General features: G+C 32.6%; 1 protein-coding gene across 5 annotated transcripts in view; it reads left to right on the plus strand.

Moving 5' to 3' along the window:
• The window catches only part of LOC105347072 (paladin), a 60,846-nt gene that overhangs the window by 35,145 nt on the left and 3,424 nt on the right, over window positions 1-22,277 (plus strand). For all 5 annotated transcript variants that reach the window (XM_066065097.1, XM_066065098.1, XM_034458011.2 and 2 more), the window contains 10 exons: window positions 2,699-2,862; window positions 4,338-4,413; window positions 4,499-4,644; window positions 6,847-6,943; window positions 7,381-7,485; window positions 13,994-14,089; window positions 14,505-14,639; window positions 21,053-21,175; window positions 21,550-21,729; window positions 22,221-22,268. In XM_066065097.1, coding sequence (XP_065921169.1) covers window positions 2,699-2,862; window positions 4,338-4,413; window positions 4,499-4,644; window positions 6,847-6,943; window positions 7,381-7,485; window positions 13,994-14,089; window positions 14,505-14,639; window positions 21,053-21,175; window positions 21,550-21,729; window positions 22,221-22,268 — 1,170 coding nt within the window. The remainder of the gene's footprint in view (window positions 1-2,698; window positions 2,863-4,337; window positions 4,414-4,498; window positions 4,645-6,846; window positions 6,944-7,380; window positions 7,486-13,993; window positions 14,090-14,504; window positions 14,640-21,052; window positions 21,176-21,549; window positions 21,730-22,220; window positions 22,269-22,277) is intronic.

Consider the following 22,277-nt stretch of genomic DNA (forward strand, 5'->3'; position numbering starts at 1 on the left):
ATGTCATTAATTTCAGAACTTGAGTAAACTTCATTAAAATGACTGTGGCAATTAGCATTAACCAATAACTTCATATGAACACATTTTACAACTTTACCAAGTCTTTTTGTTGTTTGTTATTGCTGAGCGAACTGCCGTTTATTTTCAATATAACCTTACAAAAAATCGGGAAGATAAGGTTCTGCATTTTAGATAGAAACTTTAGAATCCATGTCTCTCAGCCTGTCTGTCAATACCCTTATTTAACAGGTACAGATTACAAATAGAAGAATGCTTTTCAGGCAATGTACCATGGCAAAGTTTGTTTCAAAGATAATGAAACATTCTGTTGAAGAGTTTGAAATGCTTGACTGGAACTCTTTTGTGCTGGTGATTATAGTTTTTCCAGGAAGCCTGTAAGTTCTCTCTGTTTTACTTGTCTCTGTCTCTTCCTGTTGGGTATGGTGAAAGACGGAACCAGATTGATTGGAAACGGATTGAGCTGCTGTCAGAAGCTGCTGTTCTTTTATGGATCACAACATGCTTGCCCAAACATATTAACTGACGCTAAGCATGGTGTCTGCTATTCCGATAACACTAAAGTTGCGTGGCCAGGTCATGACGATATTTCAGATTAAGGCAGTATTTCATGAAGCCCATTTCCTTATTTGTGATCATTGTCTGTCAATCTGTGATATTACTGCTGTAAACTCCATGGAGATTTTTGTCCTATCCTTGTTTAATAGCTAAAAGTGAGACTATTGATTAACTCATATTCAATTTCAGCAGTTTACTAAAGTACTTGTAATTTCCTTCTGATTTTGTTTTCTGTCAACAATATCTTGGAAGTAGTTTGTCTGGAGAGCATGGCATTTGGCATTAAATCAATGGCCATTGAATTCAGGTACTGGTGTTCTTGCCTATTTGTACCAGTCGAGTTTGTGGGTAGATTAAATGTTGGTTTTATTTAGAAGCTCAGGAAAAATTCTATAAATATGATGGCATATTCTTATAAATCCAATACAGTTCTGCAAAAATACTATACCAGGAGGTTGTAATTCATCTTTTTTAAGTAGCATAAGGTGTGAACATTTGTTCTGTATTGATCCAGTTCTAGAAGATTCGGATAATATAACACTCGTGGGTTTTGCTATAATTGAAAACCATTCAAAAATTTTGGTATGTAGGGCAGTTTTGAAAACCTTAATTTGATTCTTGCTCATTCAGAAATCTCAAAGGGCAGCAGAAAGTTGCCATTCACAACAGGCGTAGCTGTGAATAAGGAACCATTGAAATTCTCCCAAGAATAGACCATTTTATCCTAATGCATTTTTCAAAAAGCTTGGTGTAGAGGGCAGCTCAGATTGCAATGCTTGAAACAGAGTGATATTTTTCTCAAGTGCAATTCTGAATTATATTGAGGTGTTTATAGCCGTAGAGACTATTTTCAATAATACATGATCATGCAAAAAAAATACTTGTTTCCATGACAAAAGCACTTTGTACCTAATAGGGGAAGCTGTTGATCTTATTATAGAATACTTTATCAAATAAACTTTATAACCTCTGTGATAAAGTTATATTGGTCATGTGGGGGTGAATGAGGAAAAAAGGGTCGGTCCAAAATTAGGTACTGTACATATGAAAGATATAAACTATATGTAAAAAACAATGTACATGTATGTATGGAAAAGCAGGCATGTAATTATGCTACCTTATTCAAATCCACATAAATATTGGTGTTTAAGTATAAATACATGCCATGTATAAGGACTTAATAAAACAAAAAGAAATTATTTAGTTAAGATATTTTGTACAAAATGGATATAACTTGCAATAAAAGTGGGATTTTTTTTAAAACTTGAAACATATGCAGTCAAGAAGACATGCATGTAATAATTAAAGATATTAGATATAAACTTTATGTTTTGAAATGATATAAAGGGGAATAATCAGGATTTGAGCTGTACAGCTCTAACTTTAATATTTATTTGCAATTTTTAATTTTTACAATCCTTGGGTTATTTTTTTAATGATTTCTTAGGGAAATGGTCCCAATTTGAGTTGAAAATTTTCAAATTATATTTCTGCTTTTCAATGCTTACATTATATGCTAAATTTATTTCTAATGATCAATCAAATTAATGTTTACTGTGGAATCATTAATTTTCGTGGGGGTCAATTTTCGAGGATTGCTAGAATTTTACAGGTTCGTGGGGACGTAATTTCGTGTATTCTCTTATATCTACAAAACGAAACATGACTTTATTACTTAAATTTATTAATTCGTGGAGGATGTTAATTCGTGGATAAGAGGTACCCACGAATTCCACGAAAATTGAGCCACCACGAAATCTAATGATTCCACAGTATTGTTAAATGTTAACTCTCAAATGCTATTAAACAAATTGCGAGCTTCGTTCTATCTTGTGAATTGACAACTGACATTTTAAATTTTGGTTAAGCCTGAAAATACTTCAGTTAAGCGTAATAATCATTTGAAATTGAGAAATCAAATTTTTCAGATGTTCAAGTTGTGACCAATGCATCTTTAACTAGTTTACTTTCCTCCAAACCTTTCCAGCACAAAATCTTTCTCCCTCTTTCGTAAGAACATTGTCATATTGAATAGCTGAAAAAATGATAGATCAGCTAGGGTAACATGTTTTAATGAAATGTTATTGAGTGTAAAGATTGTTTATAAATGCCAATTTTTCAGGTGATAGACTTGGCAACAATGAAAGAAGAGAATAAGTTTTACTTCTACAGGGACCTAGAGAACCTGCAGCGAGAACCACATGAGATCCACGTCCAGTTCGAGGACCACCTCCTGGTCTCCGAAGAGGTGTACTCCAGACACATTCTGTGCTCCCACTGTGTCAGGTAAATGTCACCATTTCATGTCTGCAGCTTTCTGTGTGGCATTGACACTTGCTGTGGTCATCTTGTCATTTCCATCCTGATTGGCTTCTGGATCAAGGGTTGCCTGTATACATATTTGTCTGTTGGCAACTTTTTTCTGAAAAGTCAATATTTTAAAAAAATCTATTTTAAGCCTAAAATGATAGACGAGTCCCTTCTATCATATGAATAATATTTATAGTCATTTAGTGAGGGATAAACTGGAAACTCTCCACTTATGCTGCTGGGAATCAAATAGGTGGCACTTATGGTTTCTGCCTCCCTACGGATCAAATCACCAGTATAACGTAATGTTATCTTTAAGTTAGCATTTGTTTTATTCTTCATAATATATTTATATATTGCTAAGTCTTATATCAATACTCAGGGCATTTTTTTTTTAATATAGATTTGATTTTTTTGAAGATATTGTCACATTTCAGAAAGCATCAGATTTATTTTTGAAACCAAATTTGCTACCTTGACTTAAAAAACCACCAATATATTAGTTCATATGAACCAAAAACACATATACAAAGGTCTGTGTCATTGTCCTTTGGTTCTTAGCGTGTCAGAATTATGATCTTGCGCGAAAAATCTCTCTATATACCTATTGATTTTGTGAGGCACATTATATACTGCAATAAAAAGCATTTCATGGATCCATTGTGTGTTTGACTGCAGTGAGTAATCGACTCTGCAGGTATTTGTTTTCTGTTAATAGTTCACTTCCAAAAAAAATAGCATTGTCAAGATTTCCAGACTTTTTAGCTCACCTGAGCTTAAAGCTCAAATCATAATCACCAGTGTAGGATGGGGCTACAATGGGGAGAAAAATATATTTTAAAATTTTCTTTCCATAAACTATATGGCCAGAAAAGCTGAAACTTCTATGAAAGCATCTTCAGGTATTGCATATTTTTTAATCAAGAACTTCTTTTCAAAAACAACTAGCCAATAAAAGTTAAAACATGTTCGGAAGCATCCACAGGAAGTGTAGATTCAAGTTTGTTCACATCATGATCCCAGGGGGGAAGGATGGGATCTTAGAGGGGAATCAAATTTTTACATATTAGAACGTATACACACATGCATTAAAATCTTTGTGTCCAGAACTTCTATGCTATTTATGTTAAAACCGTTTTTAACCAATCAAGGCAACATTGAAGCTTGTTTGTTTCCATTTTCTTGTTAACAAAAAAAAGACAGTAACACCTTGTAAGTGTAAAAATATTGTCATTTATTTAAAACTGGTGCAAAACAATGTAACATTATTAACTACATCAAAAGTGATTGGAAGAACCATAAACAGTTGACTGCAGAATGCAGAATTCTAAAGCAAAAGGGTTCAATACTATTCAAGCATCTGACAATAATGGGGCCTCAGAAGGTGTTCAAAGTTTGATAAAGAAATATACGTAGAGACACAATTTTTACACATTCAGTATTTGTTTTAGATACCGACGTTTGTGTTTTCCTCTGGAGTCTGCCCCGAGTGATGTAGATGTCGATTCCTTCATAGATGTTTACAAGGTAACATAGACTTTAGTCAGGATTAGTTGATTACTTTATTTGATAAGTTGTGCATTGTTATTACACTAATGAACTTCTTAAACAGGAATGTCCCTGCGCCTTTGACAGAACCCATGGCTCCAGTATGGCTATGCTGTTTACCTGCCATGTTGGGTACGGCAGGACTACTCTAGGCATGGTAATGGGCTCTCTGGTTTTGGCTCACCATAATGGATTTAATAGCATTGTAAGGTAAGTTGCTTAAGAATGCTATTATCATCAGTGTAGATATCAAAGAGTATGTATAGTATATTTCTTCTGTGCTGGCTTGTTTATTAGGGCAATTGGTTTGAGCATTAAATACGAATATGTAAGTCATGAGTTCGTATCCCTCTGGGACTTTTATTATTTTTACCTTTCCAAAAACTTTTAAAACATTTTTTTTGCTCAAATGTTGTAAAATTTTAAAATTCTAAACTGGTGAAAGTATTTTGATTTTAATGCACTTCTATTCACATTCATATTGACAGGTGTCACATACCACCTTAATTGGTATATCCACAAGATTAAGTCTTCTTTAAGTATATGTATTTATGCATCATTTGCGTATTTTATTTGAAATATCTGCATATTCATTCTCTGCATAAAAGCATATGAACATCAGTATCAAAATGTTTAGAGGGAGATGTAAACCCCAAAATAACTGTAATATTGTGGTTGATTTAATGTTTCCAAGATCATTACTGATAAAATAATGGTACTGTAGAATAAAAAAAAACCAGTTTGAGATTTTATGCATTACCAATGTTGTCTGAATCTGGAGGCTTTGTCACAGCATTATTCATAACTGTATTGTTAGGAAAGATTACATTGTTTCTGCATCTTCTTCAGAGACAATAAACTGTCTGATTTAGTCTGTAGAATATATCCAGCATTTGATTTGATAATTTTCCAAGTCTTCTTCATGTTTATATTGTCAGATATGGTAGATTTATTTATTGAATAACCACTGGGGTCCACCAATTGACATTTCTTGTAGTTACAGAGACAAGTCAATTTTATCATGTTTATAATCACTTTCAAGATTCTTTCTTGTGCACATAATGACGCTGCGACTTCTAACCAGCACTATATATCTCACATAAGTTTGTGTGGTTTTGATGATGCAGGAAAAAAGAAAGCCATAATTGTTCTTCAAAATTAGATTTTTTTGCAGCTATTTTAATGGCCGTATTAAAATCAAAACATCTTGGACGTTGTTTTGCACAACTTATAAGTAAGGAGTTGACCATCTTTCTATAGATAATTGAAATGATTTTCAATAAATGTATGCTAGTGATTATTTTCCAATTTAATCCTCAAATCACTATTTTATGTGATAACAATTTCCTGGCAGAAATCAAGAAAATCTTATTTTATTATCCTGTAAAAACAATGTTACACAGATGGATGACCCATTCTGAACCGCCTTCTTCAGCTGAATTGACCTAACTACCCCTCTTACATTTACATATTAAATCACCGGTAGTTGGTAGTCCTGTCGTTGTCTCCCCCCCCCCCCCCCCCAAAAAAAAAAAATAATAATAATGTGATTACACCATAAAAAAAAAAGTCCAATGTCATCGCTTTCATTATTTTTGAATGTGTGCTGGGCTAGACATATATAAAGGGATAATTACTAATCAGCCCCACAGGTCTGGATCTTTCGACCTTGTGTCATTATTCCTAACATCAGACCTGGGGACCCAGAGTCATTCCCCAGCGCTGGTGAGTTGCTCTCCCTTTCCTGTTACAACTGTTGTTACATTTGTCATTATACAATCCAAAACCAGACTTTTTTTAAAATTTTGATCGAACAAAACCATTGATAAAAAAATATAGCATTTTTGAACAAAATGTTGACACATAAATTATTTATGCTAAAGTCTTGTGGTAAGCTTTTGATGAAAAAAGTATTGGACGTCAAAGTTGTGTGGTACATCTCTAGTTGAATGGATGCATAAATGTTAAAAATCATCAAAGGAAAACAAATTTTAACCATTCTTTTTTCTTTGTGATTTTCTCTTTGCACATATTTATAAAATATTTAACTAATCAATATACCCTTGTGTTATTCCTTCCACTCAGAAGAGACAAAATATATATAGGGATATATAAAGCTCTTATTGTCTGAGTGACAAACTCTGCTTATATATGCAGACTCCATAATAGTGTTAGTTTCCCAGAAGACTTCAGAAACTGACAAAAAATTGGTAACACAACTGTCGGTAGGCAATTTTGGTGTTTATGCTTCACATTACAAAAGAAATTAATTGAGGCATATAAACTTGGAAGTGAAGTTCCATTGTGTATTGGACATGGATCTAAAGTGATGTTTAATTATTCATTTCCAATATACAAATTAAAAATTGTGTAATGTAAATGTTTATAGCAGAAGTCCATCTATGTTTGCAGTAAATCCCAGAGGAAGAGCAGTGGAGAGGAGGACGCTTGTACCGCTGTACATCGCCTTCTGTCCCTCATCCCTGACGGACAGAATATCAAACACCAGGTAAATGGGGGTAGAGCCAGGTGTATATCTCACACCTGCTTGAGATAGGTCAGGTGTAAGATAAAAAAAAATGAATCTATCTGTTATGTCTAAATTTGTGTATGATACCAAAAATTCAAACAATATAGAATGGTTCCATGGTGAAGAACTTAACTGATATGATTGGTTTAAAGAACATGTATAAACCCCTAGAATGCACAAATTATTAACAGTAACCGATTTTATTAGTTACAATTTATGATAAAAAGTCGTAAAGAAATACAAACTTTTCTATTTCTAGTTTGTAAGTTTTCATGTAATAATATTTATGAGGTTCTAAATTTTGTGTTGTTGAATTCCTCATATCAGACCAAAAGTGTAAAATCCTGCTCATCATCATTAATTGGAATATGTTTTTACCCTGATGATGATTTTCAATTCGTTGATCTGCATTACAGGTAGATGCTGTGATAGACTTGTGTGGAGAGCTGTATCATCTGCATGGTGAAATTTCGGCAGCCAAGCATCTGCTGGAAGGAACAACATTTGACCAAAAAGTAGATGTAAGTTAAAGCATCTCTTCCCTCACTACTGTAGGTTCACTGATATTTATATTTGAAAAGTTATGACCCTCTACTGGGGTTCTTCAGATCTTTGAGTAGCGGTCAATAGGAGCAAAACAATTGATGTAATTTTAACCAGATTGCTGACTGTTTTATTTTTGAAACTGCAATAGTAAAATATATAATGGAAAATTGATGTTTTCAAAAACTCATTGTTTCACAATTAATGAATGATGAAGACTGACTCCAGAATATTTTGTTTGTGGGTGTTTCTGGATTTTTGGATATGCTATATTTGAATAAAATATTCACTGGCTTTTAGTACTTTTTGTACTTTGATTATAAATAAATGATCAAAGCATGGCAAATACTGCTAATGGTCTGTAATCTAACAATAGAAAATTATTGAATGTCTTTGATCATCACCTTATTAAAGCATACAAAGAATAGCTCTTATTTTTTAAACCATGTCTTCTTCATTACTCAGTTAAAGCTGCTTGGTCAGATTTTATATCAAATTTTATGCACGCTTTTAAACGATGGTTTTATGCTCAGTATATGTATAATAATAGACATTGCAGTAGTTTTTCCAGCCAATTAAGCCAAATTTCAATGAAGAAAAATACTTACAAAATTTGCTAACAAAACAAAAGACATACAAGGGTACCGCGTTATTTCGCCTCATGATAAATTTCACCCCTGACGAGGAGACGGTTATGGTTGTATTACGACTTTGTCATCGCTTTGAATATAGGTCGAAATGATCAGACAAATTACAAATAAACATGTGTACGTTTTGTTCGCTAATATTTCTGAAGTTTGCTTTCTCTACAATTGATGCATAGCATGCAGGTTAAATGACCTCAATCATTTTTGAGACGAAACCAAATGGTTTCTTTTTCTAAACATTCCCATGATGCATTTTGGTTTGTTTTTTTCATTTGCCCAAAAAGAAATTATTTTCATTTACTTAGAATATTTCTAACTTTGAAAGGAGACTGATTCTGCTGGTGTAAATAGGAGAAAGTCCATGACTTTCTAAGATAAATGGTTTGTATGGAAAAAAATTTTGATACTGTAATAACAAATAAATCGGACCAAGCAGCTTTAAACATGATTAGTGCAAAAGTACTGGTATATCTATAAATCAGAGTATAATCCCAGTTTATCACAGAAAAATTTAAATACATCTTAAGGAATCAATTTAAAGATGCAAGATGCTTGTTTATATATAAACTCAAACGAAAGGAAATGTATAATTTGCTGAAGGTGTTTCCTCAGAAGTTCCTTGTACAGTAGTGGTTCTAGAACAATTGATTACTGTCTTACTAGCAAGCGCCGGCGCGAAGCGAGTTCTACCGGCAAGGCGTGTGTAAATAGAAAATTCGGACTATTTGCACATTCATTCAACGGATTTTTTTGGCGTCAGTAAATCGGACCAGTAATGCCTTGTTTTAATCATCCCAGTAGTTCCCTGTAATTATGGTTTCCCATTTCACACTCTCACGAGAACAAGATAAAAGACTACGTACATGCATTGAAACAACGCCAATTTCCGGAGTTATCGTCCTTTCGAGTGACATCACAATGGATTTCTTACACATTGATCCGACAGAATTTTTCGGAGTCAGTAAATTTCGACCCACAATGCAATTCTTCAATGTCGGCCGATCTCACTAGACTGAATACCATCTCGCGAGAATCAAAGTAAAACTTTTGAGAAACAGATAAATTGGGTAATTTCCAGAAACAGTATTTTTCGCGTAGTTTTTTCTAGTGTGTTTTCAAAGAGGCAGACTATACACTTGACTGACGTGAACTTTGACGTCACAATAAGGGGAAAGTACTCCAAGTAGTTATTGTAAATCTGCTGAAATATAAATACCAAAATCTTCTCAAAATCTTGCAGAGCTAACGAATCGGGACATTTCTTCAGAGATAGGAAACAGCTGTAACTTGCTCTCATTTGGATGAATCCTCACAATTATTTTATTCACTATATTTACGGTAATTTCCAGGAACGTTTTTTAAATGGGGCGTGGCAACATCATTCAAAAAATCTTCATAAGCAAAAAGAAAAATAAAATTCTCAAAATCAGGAAAATTCTAATCGGGGTGGGGAATGGGGAGTGTGGTATGCCTTTAGCTCTTTAGCTGCTCAAAAGTGTCTTTATTTTCACTACTATTTACGATAATACATCCTCCCGGGGGATCCATTTTCCTTATGTGATCAACACATTTTTTTTATACGTAAATTTGATTTTTCTTTTAAACGGGGGAGGGGGGAATCTGTGATAAGTCAATTTTTATTTGTCTGGTGCAAGAAAAGAGGAAATAAACTGCAATGTACATTATGTTAAAATCTTTATTATTCAACAACATTTTATCTGAGATAAATTCTATATTGGCGTGCGACCAGTATATAAACAATCTGATTAAAATCAGATCTTTGATCCGTTCCGAAAAATTCTGATGTCGCTACACTTTGGTTAGCGACTATCAGAATTTCAGAGCGTTACAAAGACATGAATTATGAATAATGAAAATGTACTGGAAAAATAGGTATATTTATTTTATTTTGCATTCAAATTCATTTACTTTACGTCACTACTTTTATTTTTATTGATTTATCATAATTCATTTTGATCACCTGCTGCGCTCGCCCCAACGGTCGCACCGTAAAACATATTACCACCACAGTAGTCAATATACAGTGCCACCAGTGTGGCTTATTTTAATAATTAATTAATCCTCTACTTCCGTTGGCGTCAAACTGCAGGTTTTCTGTGATAGAAAAGGATGGGTCGCTTACTTCATTTTTGATTGACTCTGATTATTTAACATTAATGTCAATGATAATCTATTGCACGGTTTATGTTTTAATGAAACATGATTTTTGCAGTAATGTTAGACATCTCACTTAAAGATTCCAAGGAGAGGCATACAGGAAAAACTCCAATTACACATGTATCTGTATACTTTTAACCCCCCTCTTTTAAGAAATGTCCCAAACTAAAACCAGACAATTCAAAGAATGCATGCCTTTATGTAGGGATTAGTCAACAACTTAGTGTTTTGTTCAGGATCTAAGGCTACAAAGGCTGTATGCCTTTTGTCTGAGCGTTTCTGAAGAGTGTAATTTCATTTAATGAAGGTCATAACCACATGACTTATAATACTGCTTATCTGAAATCACTTATTTAGAAATACTGCTTATTTTTTAAATGAAACTAAATTGATTAAGTTGGACAAGTGTCATTGCGTTCAAAGTTATATTCATATCTAATATCCAATGATGGGACAGTTAACTATGAGTAGAACCCACCTTCATCAAATCTGAGTTTGTCACAAAATCCCAAAGTCTACTTAAAACGGCTCTGTATGGTTTAGTCTTTGTCACTGTTAAGATATACATGTAAGTTTTCTTGATAATATTATGATGTTTTCAGTGAGTTTAAAACTAAAAACTTAAGGTATTTATTAAACAAATATTTAATTAAAAAAAAATGGGCTGTTACCATGGCAACAGATGTCTAATCAAACAGGGATAATGTTATTTTTTACATTATCCAGAACATCTTCCACTGAGCTCTTTCAATTTGTGTCGACCGAGTGATACGTTGAGATCATTGCCGTAATAAATATTACTGATGCATTGATTTGCCATTCTTCTACATTTAGATTGATTTTGCAAAACAAAGCCCCTTTATTGCTTGATACTAAATGTGAGAGCTAGCTCATGAACTTGCACTCACATTATCATTATTTGTAAAGCCATGAAAGTGTAGGCAATTGCTCACATATTCTCCCCAAAGACAGAGATAATTTTTCACTCTTGTTTTCAAATTTGTAAGAACTCTTTTGTGTCTGATTTATAATAAGCAGTAAATCTAGATTAAGCATCACCAGTTTTCTCTTCAAGAAGCTTAATCCCCAGAGGTTTGAAAATCAATAGCAGAAGAAATAAAGATGTTTTTAAAGTAAATATTTCAGAATCAAAAGGATGCATTGCAGAAAGTTCCTAGTTGTTCACTTTAATCTTAGCAAAACTGGAGCGACATAAATGCAGGTTGATTTGCAGTTCATGAGCATTTGAATTGACGATATTTGTGCATATTTACAGTGAGAGTAGGAGTCTATTGATTCAGAGTATAATCATGATGAAGACTTTTCTTTTGCATTTAAAAGAAATTGATAATCTGAAAAGGTGAAATAAGAACATTAAAATGATATTCTTAATAATACCCTTGGATGCCAAAATTAAGGTTGGTTTTTTCACTGGAAATTAATCCACGTACATGCTAAGAATTATGAGTGGGAAATCGTGGAAAATTGCATCAGTAATTTGCAAATTTGTATGGGTTTATCTTGTTCTTCACAAATATATAGTTTTTAGCTAATATATATTTCACTCCATATTTAATTAATTTCACAATGAGTTGGAAAAAAGTATACCTTGGGAATAAACAATATATTGGCAACTGAGCTATATGCCAAAAGTAATTATTCACTCATAGTAATAACTTTCTCATTATCTTAAACAATGCAAAACATATACTGTTTATTTTTACATTGATTTCTTAAAATCACAATAATGAAAAAATACAAGAATTAATCTAAATTAAACACTTTTTTTAACTGGTTTTTCGATGACTAATTTATGATGTATTTTTCAATCATTAATTACACCCAAATGCACATAGCTTTCCCCTTTTTAAAAAAGCATGTTTTACACATTTAAAAACATCTTATTGAGAAGTGAAGATGAATTTTTATGAGGTAAAAAAATATTTAAAGGAAAAAATATTTGAAGGAGTGATATTTTTCAGACACTTAATAACTAATTATTACCGAAATAACTTTGGTGATGTTATTTAACCAAAGAAGAGTCATTAAATACTTTTGACTATATGCTGGACAGTATCAGTCTAATTTAAGTTAAAAAAAAATTTCTCTGAAAATCTTTGATATGACTTTATTTCCCTGATAAACATCAAAGATTTGTATCATTAAAATGGTTGTGAAATTTTCTGTTGATTTATTGTATGCTCAATTTTTTGTTGGTGTTGATCTACACTGTATAATTATCTGTATATATAGGGCCATTAATGTGATATCATCTATGTTCATTGAGGGATTTTAAGGTAAAGGTTAACTGTTCTTAATGCACACAGGTACTGCATACATTCAATTGCTTAGCAACTAACACCTGAAATAACAGTAAAGGTTTGTCATCATTAATAATGAATATTTGCGTTAGCAAGCATTGCTTTCCACCTGATTTTCCATCATTAGCCAAGTCTTGAACTTATAGACATGGCTGGGGAGAAGGAAGGAGGGAGTGGGTCAAAATCCCCTTTGAAAAATTTGCAAACTAGAGTTACCAAAAAAAAAATCTTGATTTCAGACAATTTTTAGATAAATTTCCATGAGGTATTATTTTTCACATTTAATGCATGATGCATAAATATTTATGAAATCACAGCCAATAATTACTTTTTGTTTATTACGACCCGACTCTGCGGATGCCCTATAGTGATGGTCCGTCTGTCCGTCCATCCATCCGTCTGTCTGTCCATCTGAGTTCGCTTGTTCCGAACATATATCTCTTCTCTTGGCCCAATCTTGCTCATACTCCACCCACAGAGTGCCTTTGGGTAAAGGGTGTGAAGTGACATTGAACCATGTTTTTAGGTCTAAGGTTAAGGTCATAGCAGAATTATATATAAAATCTTTGTCTGGGGCATATCTTCACCCCCCCCCCCCCCCCCCCCCCCCCTTGGTCCAATCTGGTGCACATGTCACTCACAGAGTGTATATGGTCAGAGGATGTGACCTTGAATGAAGTTGTAGGTCAAGGTTATATTAGATCACACAAAAGTCTTTATTTCAGAGCATATGTACTTTCTACTAAGCCCTTTTGATCATACTTTACATAAACAGAGCTTATGAGTAAAGGGTGTGTTGTGACCTTGGACCAATTTTCAAGGTCAAATGTGAAGTCCATAGCAGAATTATATGAAAAAAATCTTTGTCAGGAGCATATCTTCTCTCTATATGCTCCAATCTGGCTCATACTTCACCCACATGGTGTCTTTGATCAAAGGGTATGCAGTGAACCAAGTCAATAAGAAGGTAATAGCAGATCTCTTTTAATATCTATAATCAGTTTTAGACTGTAAATTATTTCCCATTTGCTTAATCTTGCTCAGGTTGAACAAGAATGCAACAAGAATTGTCCATTATATAAGTGGGGCCTTTTGAGATGGTCACCATCTCAATGTTGTCTAGCTGAAAATAACTAGGTATATTTCAAAGCAACAGATAGCTAGATGCATAAAAACAACATCAATCTACTCTTTGCCTATAGTTTACGATGCAATTTGCTGTTAAATTTTTTCTTAACAGAATAAAAATGCATGGTATTTTATTGTTTCCAAGTGTACTGTGTTAAAATATTTTGATGATTAATGCTTGTCCATCTCTATCACAAACAAATTATTTTCAGGGAAAGAATGCACAGGAGATGCTGTACAAAAGATGCTGCCATTTCCTACAGCGCTACCTTTTCCTCATCTGTTTCAACAGCTACCTAACAGAACAGGTTTCTCCTACTCTATTGATGTTTTGTTTGTACAGATCTAAAGTAACAGGTTGTAGTTACCAGAGATGTTGTGTGAAGAGAATAGAAACTGGAGCTGAAAGAAACTAATGTTGTTATTTTAAAATATATAATTACCCTACCTTGAAAGCCTGATGTTTGCACCATTTTTTAAACATAAAATCTGGATTTTATTAGTTAGATTTTTAGATATATACAAATGGTTGCAATTCTAGATTTAAACAACATACTACAATTTAGACAAGATGAAACTTGCATACACATTAAGTATTAATGATAGGAGAAACATTTGTCAATGATCTCACATCGTTAATTTCAATGTGTGTGAATTAAGTTAATAAAACATATTTATTATTTAGTAGAAATTGAGTTTTTGAGCGATGATTCTGTTTTATAGTTCTCCCAGAGGTTTTTGAAGCCCTTCTCCAAATGGAAGAGGCAGCACCCCGAGATTGTCAGGTTGTTACACAATGTCCACCATCCAAACTTCCATGCTCCAATGGACCTGATACTGACTGACCGTCAGTTCATGGTAAGATATCTTACATGTGATATTCACCTTGGTATGCAAATTTATTTTCCCAAAATCATGGCAGGGCACTAAATTTTTTGGGGAAATGAAAATTTGTACAGTATTTCAATTCTATACTTAAGGTGGTATGGGACACTTCCATGTTGTGACGTATTGTTTATCAAAATAAACAATGAAATGAAGTGTAATTATATAACTAGTTTCTTTTCCGATATCATCACCGAACAGCATAATGCAGTGGATTAGAGGTGTAAGTCATGAGATCAAATCCTGCTGGAGGTTTTACAATTTTTACCTCTCCAAATGTTTATAAAAGCTATTTTTTGGTTGAATATTGTAAAATTTGAAAATTTAAAACAGGGGAAAGTATTTCAATTATAATGTACTTTAATCCACATTAATATCGACACATGTTCCATACCACCTTAACATATTTACCGTTTTGCCATTTTAATCTAATTAACTCTTGCTGGGATATGAAGTCAAGACATACATGTAGCAATAAACTGTAATGGCACATCTACAACAACAGATGTTAAATATCATCTTCATTTTTAGATCTTTAGAACAAAAATAGTTTTCATACTTTTTAATGAATTTCTTTTTTCTGTATGTATTTATTGGGAACCATCAAACGAAAGAACTATATATGTTATAGGTCAAATTTGGCCCCATAATTCGCTAATTTTAAAGTGATTCAGGTACATTAATTTGTTATGTTATTTTACAAAAGAGTTGACATAAAATATGTTTTTCACTTATTTATTTGATTTATATGCACTCACTGGCAGTATATGATGTCAGAAGTGATGCTATTTTTATAATTCCATCAAAATCAGTCAAAAATTGACATTTTTCTTATCTTTTTTCGAATCGGAAATATAGAGCGACTTTGAACATGAACGAACTTTTTGTCACTTATAAGTACTTTACAGATACATCTTTGGTGAAAATGTTTTGTTTGTTCAAGCAGTTGCTCAATGTTTCCTTAAAGAAAAACTGCTTCAAACCAAGCCGTTTTATGGTAATGGCGGGAAAAGGTAAACTTTATGATGTCATATTTTTAAATTGTGGGCACTAAAATCAAAATGAAAATTATGAAAAAAAACTTGAAATGTAAATTTGTTCAAATGAAACAAAGAATTACATTAAAATGACAATGTTCATTTAAGGGGGTCATTTTAGGCTCAAACCATATATTATAGTCCTTTGAGAAATTTCTTTTACTTTTATTCAACTGATGTTAGCTGTAATGCATATTTTTTTTTTACTGACTTTGTTTTTTTTTTTACACTGCTACTGTATTCTAGCTAGCAGCTAATGATACTTTAATGTTTGAGTCTTCCCCCTGCATGATTTCAAAGAGACCAATTTACTATGTTTCAGTGCATATAATTACAGTATCATAAACATTCCGCAAAAACAATGAAATAAGTATCACGTTGCTACCACTATTCAAAGCCTTTGCCAATTTTGATTCAGCACTTATTAAGGTCTTCCGTTACAACGGAAGACCTTCTAGTGATTGTAATGTTTTTTAAGGTCTTCCGTTACAACGGAAGACCTTCTAGTGATTGTAATGTTTTTTATTATTATTATTATTATTATTTTTTTCCCAGTTTTTGTCCACAAGATATCTCAGAGATGGCTGGATAGATTTACTTGAAATTTTCAGGATTGATAGAAAATGATCATATCTCTAGGCGATTTTTTCATTTTTTGAAAATTCATTTCCTGTCGTCCGTTTCCTGTCCCGCGACAAAAAGCTTGTCACATCGAGATCTCAGAAACGATAAAGATTTGAACACCCAAACTTTGTGGGATGATAGACCTATAGTTGTAGATGTGTTTAAACATTTTTGTTTTGTTCGGCGTAACTTCCGGTCGTCACCGGAAGCTCTTCAAATTTTTTTGTTTTTACGTATTTAATTTATTTTCCATAGAATAAAGATATTTGTATAGATCCTTTTATATGCCATCTATACAATGTTGAATAAACAAAAAAATTCTACTTCCGGTGAGATATCTCGATTATCTCAGGAAGCTTTTTTAAAACATATTTTGTACCCGCAAGTTCTCAGGTACTGTACGTGATCAAGACACGAAACTTTTACTAAACATAGACATTTGATTGAAGATGTGTTTAAACAGTTTCATTTTGTCTTCCGTCACTTCCGGTCCACAGCGGAAGAGTTCAAACAAATCAAACTGTTTATCCGTTAAACTGTTTTAATTTAATAGTTTTAGCTACTTCGATGAATAATAATGTAAAAGAGGAAAGTAACAAGATATAAAAAATTTAAATTTCATTAAGCACTTCCGTTTGTCCGTTTCCTGTCCCGAGACAAAAAACGTTATATCGACGAGATCTCAAAAACGGTAACGACTTCAACAACCAAACTTTGTAGGATTATAGACCTGTGTATGGACACGTGTTAACACTATTTTATTTCATCCGGCGTAACTTCCGGTCTTCACAGGAAGTACACCCAATTTTGATATTTTTAAAAATATTTTGGTTATTTAGCGTATAAGTAACATTTTAGCTATAGAAATACAAAAAGTCATCTACACATGGTAAAAAAATGTTCTACTTCCGGTGAGACATCTCATATATCTCAGATAGCCTTCTTTTTTAAAAACAAAGAATAAATAAGATCTCAGAAACTATGATAGATCAAGACACAAAACTTATATATATTATATTCATTTTCTGTTTACAATATAACTGGATTTCTTGTGCATATTAATACATGAGGAACGGAAGACCTTTTTGTTGCTATAGCAACAAGAGTCTAGTTATTATTATTATTATTATTATTTTTTTCCCAGTTTTTGTCCACAAGATATCTCAGAGATGGCTGGATAGATTTACTTGAAATTTTCAGGATTGATAGAAAATGATCATATCTCTAGGCGATTTTTTCATTTTTTGAAAATTCATTTCCTGTCGTCCGTTTCCTGTCCCGCGACAAAAAGCTTGTCACATCGAGATCTCAGAAACGATAAAGATTTGAACACCCAAACTTTGTGGGATGATAGACCTATAGTTGTAGATGTGTTTAAACATTTTTGTTTTGTTCGGCGTAACTTCCGGTCGTCACCGGAAGCTCTTCAAATTTTTTTGTTTTTACGTATTTAATTTATTTTCCATAGAATAAAGATATTTGTATAGATCCTTTTATATGCCATCTATACAATGTTGAATAAACAAAAAAATTCTACTTCCGGTGAGATATCTCGATTATCTCAGGAAGCTTTTTTAAAACATATTTTGTACCCGCAAGTTCTCAGGTACTGTACGTGATCAAGACACGAAACTTTTACTAAACATAGACATTTGATTGAAGATGTGTTTAAACAGTTTCATTTTGTCTTCCGTCACTTCCGGTCCACAGCGGAAGAGTTCAAACAAATCAAACTGTTTATCCGTTAAACTGTTTTAATTTAATAGTTTTAGCTACTTCGATGAATAATAATGTAAAAGAGGAAAGTAACAAGATATAAAAAATTTAAATTTCATTAAGCACTTCCGTTTGTCCGTTTCCTGTCCCGAGACAAAAAACGTTATATCGACGAGATCTCAAAAACGGTAACGACTTCAACAACCAAACTTTGTAGGATTATAGACCTGTGTATGGACACGTGTTAACACTATTTTATTTCATCCGGCGTAACTTCCGGTCTTCACAGGAAGTACACCCAATTTTGATATTTTTAAAAATATTTTGGTTATTTAGCGTATAAGTAACATTTTAGCTATAGAAATACAAAAAGTCATCTACACATGGTAAAAAAATGTTCTACTTCCGGTGAGACATCTCATATATCTCAGATAGCCTTCTTTTTTAAAAACAAAGAATAAATAAGATCTCAGAAACTATGATAGATCAAGACACAAAACTTATATATATTATATTCATTTTCTGTTTACAATATAACTGGATTTCTTGTGCATATTAATACATGAGGAACGGAAGACCTTTTTGTTGCTATAGCAACAAGAGTCTAGTTTGATTTTTTTTTGCTTCTGTCCTTAGGACTTAGAGTGGTCTTAAAAGCATAAACAGTCTCAGAAGACAAGATATTTCGTGGCATGCTAGTAGGATAAAAACCTATGTGGACAGAAAATCAATCCAAATATATTATTCCTAATGGATTTAATGCATTAATGCTCAATAATGAACACGTTTTTGTACCGTAATTTATTAGTATCTGAGTGTTAGAATTCCTGTTGTGTATACTTTCAGAATGGGAACTTGTTTAGAGTCTTAATACAGATTGTTTTTAAAGAAATGGATATAGTAAAATATTGCTTTCTTTGTTAGATTAATAGCTTTGCATTTGATATAGATGACATTTGCAAGTTTTGTTCACCTGCGCCATTGGCAGAACCAAAAAAAAAGAAAGAATTTATATACTGGTAGTACATATACATATATACTGGTATATAAAATCGACCCTGGGCATTGATTTTTAGCTGTAAACAGAACAAGATATTAAGAAACCCAGTATAGATTGTAGGTTTTGGATGGATGTATCAATAAATTTTCAGAACACCTGCCTAATGATATCCGATGTAGCAAATCACTTATAATTGGTAATATGTACCATATTTCCTGACTTTATGAGACTAATTACATTGGAATGACATGTTATAAATGTCTCTTTAGTTCATTTACTCCTAACCCTGGTCTTGGCTTTGAAATTGATTAGTATGGCTAAACCAAGCAACTGCATGAGTGTTGATAAAAATTAGTCTACCTTCAAGTATTTAAAAAAAGTATATAGATTTAGAAAATTTAAGAAGATTAACGATTTTTTAAAATATTTGAAAACAATCCTGCAGTTTTGGACAACTTTTAAATTCTAATATGAAAGCTGTTTGTAGTTTTGTATAGTATTACTTTAACAATTACAATTTAATTTCAAAATATTAGAATTTAGAAACTCAAAATTTAATTTACTTGTCAATATTCTCAGTTATATATAGCAGCCATATTGTTAAACACAAAAGTTTTGGAACTAAATTAAAGCAATATGAGCTGCAATTTTCATGTTGAATTTTTTTTTAAAGAAAAATATCATGGCTTTTAAATTTCTGTCAGCTCTGTTTTTGTGGGAAAAGCCATTAAGAAGCCTTTAATGCAGCAAAATTAAATTATTGTCGTCCTGTACAAAAATTGATCTGCTATATATTCCTTATAAGTGAAATCTTTTTTCTGACAAAAAATAATGATTTTTTCAAATCTTATTTATCATAAAAGTTTAAGTTACAGGCAGACTTATCACACTAGCATGTTTTTGCAGCAAAATAAAATTCTAAAAAATACAGCTCATATTGCTTTAAAGGATCTGTCTGTGCATTGATCCATTAATATTGGACGTGACATGATTTCTCAAAAAGTTATCATATATAACCTTTCATTTAAAAAATAAAATTTGTGTAATTGACCAAAGAAATATGAGTCCTTTAGTTTTGGGGTTATGTCACTGTTAAATTTGTCCTTTTTTCCTTCAAATTCACAACCATAAAAGTCATTTATAGGCTGTAATTCTTATGATGGAATAGAACAAGGTACAGTTTCAGTCATATTTTGCCCTGTCTTAGAGTAATTTTTAAAAATATCACAAAAAATGGAAATGTAACATTTATCTACACAAGAATATTCATAAACTAAGAGTCTATAAATAGTTACCTGATTAGACTTTCACAAGGGTAATTATGACGTCACAAACAGTGCATTTTCCCGTAATTTTCATAAAACAGAGCAAAATTAAGACACCAATTCCTCAGTAGTTTTTTGAATAGAAAACTGTCAGCAGCCGTCGCCCACGATGAAACTCACATTATCACTTTATCATGTTATGACACATAAAATATATTAATTTTGTTGTGGACGACGGCTGCGGACACATTTTCCTCTTCAAAAAACTATGAGAAAATGTGCCATTTTTCATCATTTTTGACTAAATCTTAGAAATTTGCCAAATTGTTGAAGTCATAATCATTTTTTTGAAACAATTAAGATAAAAGTGTATAACTTGGTATTTTATATACACACATGTTCAAGAAAGCATATGTGTATTTTCATGAGATTTAAACCACTTTTGAATTTTAGGGCAAATATTAAAAGAAACTGTACCTTCTTCCTTATAAAATAAGAGTTTAAATACAATATGTAGTGTTGTCACATATATACTTATTGGTTACTACGTACATTTCAAACTGAAGGAAAACCAACATGAATATAATTGATATTGTACAGAAGCATTACACATAATGTATGCTGAAAATAAAATGTTTCTTGCAGAAACAATAAACACTGCTTATGTTGTAGTACGTTCTCCTCTGTTGTATGATTGTGAAGTTAAAGACACTGAATATTCTGTTGGAGTTTGTTTTTCTGCAGGTGGCCGATGTTTACATTGGTTTGGACGTGATGAGTTCTCAAATGGATGTCAGAGTGCCTAACTTCAGAAAGCTCAACCTCAAAGGCTTCTCAGTGTATGGAATGGCTCAACCTGCCCGGGATGTAAGTAAACAGGGAGAATAAGAGATTCAGTGTTAGGGCAATGTGCAACAGCCAATTTTGAATGGAATTCTCTTGTAAAGATACTACTTGAAAGATTGAGATACAGCACTGAAGAAGAATTCAATCAAGTAAACATGAAACCAAATTCAAGAATTTTTTAAGGTTGGAAAATTTTTGCATATGTTTGTAACATCACCATGTGTGTTTTATTAAACATTGTGATTGCAGTCATAGGATTTTTCTTTGGCAATGCTTTTTGAATTAAAGTATAAAGCATGCTTTGATTTTTAAGTCAGTATATTCTCTTTTAATCTTTGAAAATCCATTGCACCCAAATAATATACTTTTGCAAAATTTCTCATGATTGTACGTAGGGAGTGACAAAGATATCCAACTACCTGTTAAGTAAAAAGCAGGGTCATTCGTTTGTGGTGCTGGTGAATTTGAGGAATGATGTAGCGGTGGAGTGTGATGGTAAGACGTACAGTGTACGGGACTCCACGCTGCTGGATGAACCGGTCATCCATCCCGGCCTCTCCAAGGAGGAGCTAGAGGTAGGGATTTATTATGTCAGTCATGTTATCCATCAAATGGGCCAAGCTTTTGGTCTAGGTACATGCATTATATATGTTCAGGCCCCGCGGTCACCAAAATTTTAGAATAGCTCAACTCAGTCCTCAACTCAAATCCATATATGAAAAGTGCATTGATTTGAAGTAAAAACTCAGACTTGAGGCTGAGTATTGACTGGAGGAAAGTTGGTGACTGTGGGGCCCAAAGAGTAGATTAAAATATAAAATTTGCCAGACTTTGTCAGATATATCTTTATTTTTTAAATCCTATTTATACTAATTTGTGAATGAAAAGAAGGCACAAAATAGATGCCTGAAAGTTAAATTAAGAATATGGGTACTTTTTGTTTTAAAACAGATGAAAATCTGTTAAGTCTTTATTTTTTCTATCTGCTATAACATATATTTTTACATGGAACATGCAATTTTCTTGCGGAATTCATGTTCCAATTATCTAAAATTTTGTTTTACAGGAGAAGGAAGAAACCTTGACAAAAATAATCAAAACCAATAAAATTTTGGTAAGCTCA

The sequence above is a fragment of the Magallana gigas genome, chromosome 7 (genome assembly GCF_963853765.1).
Source record: "Magallana gigas chromosome 7, xbMagGiga1.1, whole genome shotgun sequence".
Lineage (NCBI taxonomy): Eukaryota > Metazoa > Mollusca > Bivalvia > Ostreida > Ostreidae > Magallana > Magallana gigas.